Source organism: Callithrix jacchus, chromosome 11 (assembly GCF_049354715.1).
Source record: "Callithrix jacchus isolate 240 chromosome 11, calJac240_pri, whole genome shotgun sequence".
NCBI lineage: Eukaryota > Metazoa > Chordata > Mammalia > Primates > Cebidae > Callithrix > Callithrix jacchus.
The window spans coordinates 97,864,076-97,871,823 of NC_133512.1; the positions used below are offsets into that span (position 1 = coordinate 97,864,076).

Sequence of the window (7,748 nt, forward strand, 5' to 3'; positions counted from 1 at the left end):
TTAGGTGTCCCTTGGACCACCTAAGAGGTCAAGTGGCCAGGAAGAGAAATCTTGGTAACAAGCTGAGCACCTCCCACCCACCACAGTTCTCTAGAGCCTCGGCCCACCACCCAGAGAATTAGCCCAACTGTCTGGTTGTGCTCAGGAAGAGCTGAGGCAGGGTGCCAGAGCTCAGCAAACTGGGCATGAGGCCTGTGGCCAGAGCCCCACCCACAGCCCCCTGTCCTTCTAGGGAGGAGAGCATGCTGCTCCTCCTCACATGTCACAGCTCCCCAGGAAAAAGGAACACTCCCCAGCCACCAGTTCTAAAACCAAATCTTTATTCTCTAGTTTGAAAAGGGGGGTAAATGGTTGTTCTGTTTAGTTCCAGAGAACAGAACAAGGCCCAATAGGTAGAAATTATAGGAAAGCAGAATTCATTCATTATCAGGAAGGATTTCTAACAATTAGAATGTCTAACAATTAGAATCATCCAGGGCCTTAGGAGGTGAGGAAGTCCCTGTGACCTAAGTGCTCAAGCAGAGCCCACGTGTCCATATGCTAGAAATGGTGAAAAGGAAATTCATCGGAAACTTCCCTTCAGCTGGCCCTCCACCACCAATGGGGCAGTCCTTTCCACAACATGCTGAGCTCTGGAAGGAGTGGAGGGGCTGGGGTGTTCAGACACGAGTCTGAGCCTGGACACAGCGCCACAGACTGCCAGGGGAGGCTCTCAGCGCTGGGAGGGGCAACAGATATAGCAAGACAGACCAAGGAGGAAACGCCTTGGGGGTTTGCTCTTTGGGAAGGAAGAGGATGGAAGTGCTAACAGCAGATGGTTCTCTCCAAGTCTGAGTGCCTATGCAGGAGGCAGGAGGGAGGGGATGGGAGAGGTAAGAGTGGCTCGGCTTCACTTCTTGCTGCTGGCAAAGGCCCAAGTGCTGTCTAACAAGGCCAGCAGGTTCTCCAAGCTGTCTGTAGCCCAGAGCATTCATATACCAATGCTCTGGTACAGGACTGTACCAAGCCTACTTCCAAAAATGATCTGAAGTAACTTACAGTAAAAGACAGGGAAATTAAGGCGTTAACACCAGAGGATGGAGGGTCTTCCTTTCCACTGGGGGCTCCTCTAGCCAGAAGGCTCTAAGGGGCAGATGCTATTGCTACTTTTCCAGGGCACAGGGCAGTCAAGAAGGAACCTTAGCACACACACACCAGATGGAGGGCGGCATCCCTGAACTTGGAAGTGGGTTCCCTGGCTACCAGGACTGACCTCTCTGGCTAACAGGGCCCACCCAGCTCACTCCTCGCCCCTTCTATTCCCTCTGGGATTCCCACTGTACCCTAACCCAGCAGGAGGCAGGTATCCCCAGCCCACTGTGACTCCCGCCACGAGGAACCCCAGGCCTCTCTCAGCCTCCCCGGCCCCGCCCACCGTCTCAGACATCGTGCTTCTTCTGGTGGGCCAGAAGCCTTTCCTCATCATCGAAGGTCTGGCCACAGATGGCACAGCAGAAGGCGCCGTCCCGGATGTGGCTCTTGCGGTGGGTGATGAGGTTGGACTTCTGGCTGAAGCTGCGGTCGCAGTCGGGGCAAGCGTAGGGCCGCTCGCCCGTGTGGATTCGTCGGTGAGACACCAGGTTGGACTTCTGGCTGAAGGCTTTGCCACAGTCGGGGCAGACGTAAGGCTTCTCACCGGTGTGGATGCGCCGGTGCGCCGCCAGGTAGGGCTTGTGGCGGAAGGCCTTGCCGCAGTCGGGGCACACGAAGGGCCGGTCGGGGGCGTGGTCGCGCCGGTGCGCCGCCAGGTGGCTGCCCTGGGAGAAGCGGCGGCCGCACTCCTCGCAGGCGAAGGGCCGCTCGCCCGAGTGCACGCGCGAGTGCGCCACCAGGTGCGTCTTCTTGCCGAAGTTCTTCCCGCACTCGGCGCAGGCGAAGGGCCGCTCCCCGGTGTGCTGCCGCTGGTGGGCCCGCAGGAAGCGCTCCAGCCGGAAGCTCCTGCCGCAGTCGTCACAGCTGTAGAGGGACGGGGCCGCCTCGGCCCGGTCCTGCGCGGGCTCTGGCGGGGCCGCCGGCGGCGCCTCCTGGACGGGTTTCAGCGGGGCCTCTGGGGTGGGCCTGGCTGCGCACTCCTGGGGGCCGGCTGGCCGCTGGGGGCTCCCCGGGCCCGGGCCGGCCTGGGCCGACCCCTCGGATCGCTTGTGAATCTTGCTGTGAGACAGCAGGTTGGGTTTGTGCCGGAAGCGGCGGCCGCACTCCTTGCATGGGTAGGGCTTCTCGCCGGTGTGGATGCGCCGGTGGGAAGTCAGGTAGGGCTTATTGGTGAAGCGCTTCCCGCACTCGGGGCACTGGTGGGGCCGCTCGCCCGTGTGCACGCGGCGGTGGGCGATCAAGTTGGGCTTGTGCCGGAAGCGCTTGCCACAGCAGGCACACTGGAAGGGGCGGTCGACCGCATCTCCACCGGGCCGGGGGGCGGTCACTGCGGGGCGGCCCCTGGGCCGGGGCCCCAGAGCCTTGGCTGCAGCCTCCTCCAGCGCCTCGGCTACATGCACCCGCTTGTGGGCAACTAGCTGGTCCCACTGGGCGAAGCTCCGGCCACAGTTGCCACATATGAAGGGCCGGGCCTCCGGGGCAGGAGGGTGGCATCGCCGCAGATGAGCTCGAAGCTGCTTTCGTCGCCAGAAGCGTCTCTCGCATTTGGGACAAGCGATGGGCCGCTTTGCAGCCGAATGGGCCTGCAGATGCAGAACCAGGGCCACCCAGCCTCGGAAGCTCTGCCCACAGAGATGGCAGGCGAAGCCCAGGTCTGGGGTGGCAGCAGCATGGACCTGGTGGTGCAGTGCTAAGAAGGGGGCATGGCGGAAGCGACGGCCACACTCAGGGCAGGGCAAGGGCAGCCGGGCCTGGCACCGGCGGGCGTGAAGCCACAGAGCCACCCAGCCAGGGAAGTGCCTTCGACAGTGGGCACAGCGATGGGCCCTGCCCGGGGCTTGGGCACCAGACTGGGCCACTGATATGCCTTGTAGCCTCAGCCTGCGGGGCTCCTTCTCCAGGGTCTGGAGTGACTCCTGGGAGGGCCCAGAAAGGAGTCGGGGCTGGGCCAGGCCCATGGCCAGGGGGCCCCTGCAACGACGTTCCAGCATCGGTTCTTCCTCGGCTGAGGGTGGAAAAGCACAGTCACTCCAGAGACCAACTCACCGTACCCCGATCCTGCCCATTCCTCCCCTCCCAACCTCAGCCCCAGACGGGAACTGCCATCTGTGAATCCCTAGAGCCCTGGGCATGCAGCTGCACTACTCTCCGATTTCTTTATGTGATATGTATTATTTCAATTTTGGGTTTTTAGATAACATTTCAAGGATATTTGTCTTATGTCTTTATTGCCCTGGAAACTTCCAGAAGGGAGAGACTCTGAGACTAGAATCCCCCCCATGGCAGCTACCCCAATGTCGGACAAAGTAAATGCTCCAGTGCTGAATGCACACGCATTCCTGCCGCAGGACTCACCAGAAAAACGTTGCCACTGCTCCCTACAGTGCCTTATGCTTTTCCAAGTGCGTTCCTGCTGCCCTCTCCCTGTGTCTGCTATTTCCTATACCACACTGAGCTGCACAGCAACTCTGTGAAGCTGGACAAGCAGACACTGAGCTCCCTGTTTCACAGGTGAAGCAACTGTAAGGCATCAAAAGAGGACAAGACCTGCCCGAGGTGACATGGTAAGCCAACAGCAGAACCAAGACTAGGGAACAGGTCTCTAAACTCCAGGCCAGTGTTCTTTCCTCTAAAACACCTGGGTTTGCAAAGATCTCAGAAAAAAAAAAAAAAGTTTCTAGAGCCTTTCATTCATAGCTCTAGTGTCTCTACCTGCAGTCTCTGTAAGAGCCTGGAGGACAAGTAAGAACAGTCCTTCTCCGGGAACAGGAGGGGGCCCTGGGTGCTACTCCCAGCAGTCTAATGCCAGACCACTGCCTGTCCAGACTGTGCCCACACTCTGCCCGTCTGCCCTCTTCAACCCACACAAATTAGGACACTGCAGGAAGGAATGCTATCCCTGAATCCAAGGAACACCCACAGCCTGCTGCCCTCAGGGCCTGATCACTGGCTCTGCCTCCCTTGGGGTGCTAGAGATTACTGGGGCAAGAGAAGGGGAGGGAAGATGAGATTGTAATCTCAGTCCCCTGCCTGGTCCTGCCCCGTGTTCATCTGTTCCACAGCTCAGGGGAGCCCAGATTCCTGCACAGGAGCCTCCTCCGTGGGAAAGCAGGCTGCTAGGCTCCTAAGGGCCCTTCTGTGCCTGCTCACCAGGTCCGGACACATCCTTCTAAATTCCCTAGAGCCCACTCTCTTCTCAGGGAACACAGAGGTCACTCATTCCCAGTGTCAGACTGTGCACAGGGAAGACCCCCCCAGGATGTGAGAAAGGGCCCTTTCCTTCCGCGGAATAAGGACGCCTGTGCACCCCAGTTGTGGAGTGGTTTGCGAGCACAGCAAAGGCCAGACTCTACCCTGGAGACTGCAGAGCTGGGGATCAGGCTTTCTCCAGCTCCTCCTGGGGATGTTCCTGGGGATACTCCTGCGGCTGCAGCGCCTGCTTCGGCCCACACTCCGGCAGCCCCCAGGTGTCAGAGAAAACTGCAGCAACAAAGACACCCCTACCCCCATGGCAGAGCTCAGACCTCTGACTGCGGAGAGGCCAGCCTTACCTGTGGGGAGGGGAGAGAAAACAGGAGTGAGGCTCTGAGCTCCTCTAGGGCAGGAAGCTTTGTGTCCTCACGAGCCACAACCCCTCCCCCCACAAAGCCACACGCTCCAGCGTAAGCCCCACACCCTGCCTGGCAGAGTGACCCTAATGGACACTGGATTAATAAATGAATGTGCCCCTTCAACAAGGAAGCACACTGCTGTCTTTGGGGATCACTTCCTTCCCTGGTAAGGTCACAGAACGAATTCTCCATTCTGTGGCCAGGGTCTGGGCTTTCCCTGACGGCCAAAGGCCGGCCTATGGCAGGAACTCTGGAATCCCTGCTGGCTCCCCTTCCCCCACCCTCCTCCCGACAGGAATTCCAGGCCTATTTCCCATGGGGCTGCGCAGGGCCAGCTGGTGTGACCAGGACTCGGTCAGAACCCCCTTCCGCATCGTGGCTGGCCGCGGGTGGGAGAAGCCCCACACCGCCCTTTTGTACTGGTGCGTGTCCTCCGTCCACGCTCCCGGCCACACGGGTCCCGCTCCCGCGAGTGAGCCATTTCGGGTCCCGCGTACGGCGCAGCTCACAGATCCTGTGCGCAGGTGCGCTCCCCCACCCCCGCAGATCCAGCAGCGTCCCCCCACCACACCGCGCACTCACACACGGTCGCGCACACTCACGGTCACGCGCCCCGCAGGTGGAACGCCCCCCCGCGCCCCTGCCCTGGCCGTACCTCTGCGGCGGGCTGTGCAGGGGCGCGGCGCCCGTCCATGGAGCCCGAAGGCCGGCCTCCGCGGCCCGCTACCGCTCCCCGCCCCGCCGCGGCGACAGCGGCAGGTTCGAGTTCACAACTGCCAGGCCCGTCCCCAACCTCCCCCCGCCGGGTTCCCAGCGCCACGTGACTACAGGAGCTGCGGAGGGTCAGTCGCCGGCTCCCGCGGCCGCGGTCTGGGGGCGGGGCGGGGTGGGACAGCCAGGGCCAGGGTGCAGGCCCTCCCCCCAGAGCGGGCCGGGTCACCTTCGCAGCTGCAGCGCCTGGGCGGCCGGCCCAGAAGGCCCTACTCAGTTGCCATGGCTACCACCAGCCTGGGTCTCTGGGGACCGGTCGGAGCTCAAGTTTCCCGACCCTTTGTCCCTGCGGAGGATGCGCGTCCCCAGGCGACCGCGTGGCCGGCCTCTGGTCACCGGGGCTGGTCGGTCGTTGTTGGCTTATGAGAGGCTCAGAGCCCGTCGGGAGACTTCAAAGAGGGCGCCAGCTGCCCCGGGAGCGTCGTGCCCGGGGCCTTTCCCAGGCCGCGCACCCGGGCCGCAGTGGGGACGCTCTCAGGCGCTGCAGGCCCGGGACGGCAGTGGCGCACCTGGAAGTCTCTAGCTTCCGATTTGTTCCAAAGTGGAGCACGAAAAGGCCCGATCCTGCGAACTTTGAAAAGGCCTCTCTTCCCTCTTTTCCAGAAATTAAGAAAGAGCAGAAGTTGCCGGACTTCCTCCGGCTACGGGCCAGGCGGAGCCACGGCTGAGGTGGCCGTTGGCGCACGTGGGGCATTTCGCTTGGAAACGCGCAGCAGCCTGTGTGGCGTCTGCGGTGGCAGGTGCGAGCCTGTGCCCGTGACTCACCCACTAGCAGGTGGCCCTGGCTTTCCAAACTAAACACTTCCTGGGGTTTCCAGAGTAGTACAATTAATTTCATGTACTTTCATGCTTTTCAACACAGGCAATTTTTGAATTGTCGTAAAACACTTTTTTAAATCTGTTGCATAAATGGGATATAGGAGAACATAAAACTCAGTTTTACCTCCCAGAGTCAATTACAGTTAATATTTTGGTATGTTGCCTGCCGTGTTTCTCTCTGCATACCATGGCATGGCTAGCATAATTGGAATAATGCCCAGCAAAACTGTATTCTGCCTTCTTCACTTAAGATCTTGTGAATTTTCTTCTATTTTATTAGATATTCTTCTATAACATGATTCTTTGTGGCTATATAAAAGTAGACTGTTTACAAATATTCTATGTGTGCCCTTATAGGTTCATCTTTCATTGCACATGCCTGCGTTAAAAATTCTGGAAGTGGGAAGCTGATGTATCAAAGGCAAAGCATATTTTTTAAAGGTTTTCTCAATTATCTTCCAGGAAAACTTATTAGTTTTCCATTTTTTAAATGGAAATTTTTTAAAAAACAGTCTGTGATGTCAAGTATATGAAAAATAACCGGCCGGGCACGGTGGCTCACGTCTATAATCCCAGCACTTTGGGAGGCTGAGGCGGGTGGATCACGAAGTCAAGAGATCGAGACCATCCTGGTCAACATGGTGAAACCCCGTCTCTACTAAAAATACAAAAAATGAGCTGGGCACGGTGGCGCGTGCCTGTAATCCCAGCTACTCAGGAGGCTGAGGCAGGAGAATTGCTTGAACCCAGAAGGCAGAGGTTGCAGTGAGCCGAGATCGCGCCATTGCACTCCAGCCTGGGTAACAAGAGCGAAACTCCGTCTCAAAAAAAAAAAAAAAAGAAAAATGACCATTTCCATATACTTGACATCACAGACTGTTTTTTAAAAAAAATTTAGTTTAAAATGGTTATTTCTCATCTTCTGTACTTTGTTAGAGGACTAGTTAGCTGGATTGTTTTTTCACATGATTATTTTTTGCCAGTTTTATTTTCTGTTGATTTGTTTATATCCATTTGCCCACTTTTCTATTTGCCCATTTTAAAAGTTGGGGAGTTGGTTTTATTGTTTGAGAGGCACTCATCAAGTACAGGTATGAAAGACTTGTCATGTTTGTTGCAGACGTGTTTCCTCCATGTGTGCTTTAACTTGGTAACTTTTTTTTTTTTTTTTTTTGAGACAGGGTCTCACTCTGTTGCCCTAGCTGGAGTGCAGTAGCACAATCATGGCTCACTGAAGCCTGGACTTCCTGAGCGTAAGCAATCCTCCCTACCTCGGCCTCTGAGTAACGGGGACTACCAGGTCACACTACCACATCCAGCTAATTATTTTTTTTTTTTTTCTTTTGGAGAGATGGTGTCTCACAATGTTGCCCAGGCTGGTCTCAAATTCCTGGGCTCCACTGATCCTCCCGCTTC

At 57.5% G+C, this 7,748-nt stretch overlaps 2 protein-coding genes across 7 annotated transcripts; one reads left to right on the plus strand and one right to left on the minus strand.

Annotated features, from left to right (window-relative positions):
- Positions 1-303: 303 nt before the first annotated feature.
- On the minus strand, positions 304-6,222 carry REPIN1 (replication initiator 1). Of its 6 annotated transcripts, none has more exons than XM_078343479.1 (3): positions 6,023-6,222; positions 4,485-4,682; positions 304-3,136 (listed from the first exon to the last, which is right to left on the minus strand). In XM_078343479.1, the coding sequence occupies exons 2-3, from the start codon at positions 4,639-4,641 to the stop codon at positions 1,419-1,421; spliced, it is 1,875 nt and encodes a 624-aa protein (XP_078199605.1). In that variant the 5' UTR covers positions 4,642-4,682; positions 6,023-6,222; the 3' UTR covers positions 304-1,418. The 6 variants fall into 6 exon arrangements, with proteins under 6 accessions (XP_078199605.1, XP_078199604.1, XP_035110299.1 ...); XM_078343478.1 differs by having other exon boundaries at positions 5,683-6,222; XM_035254408.2 differs by lacking the exon at positions 6,023-6,222 and adding an exon at positions 5,398-5,517 and having other exon boundaries at positions 4,485-4,611.
- LOC144578413 (uncharacterized) lies at positions 5,047-6,243 on the plus strand. Its single transcript, XM_078343487.1, has 2 exons — positions 5,047-5,584; positions 6,117-6,243. The coding sequence occupies exons 1-2, from the start codon at positions 5,058-5,060 to the stop codon at positions 6,121-6,123; spliced, it is 534 nt and encodes a 177-aa protein (XP_078199613.1). The 5' UTR covers positions 5,047-5,057; the 3' UTR covers positions 6,124-6,243.
- The last annotated feature ends 1,505 nt before the right edge of the window (positions 6,244-7,748 follow it).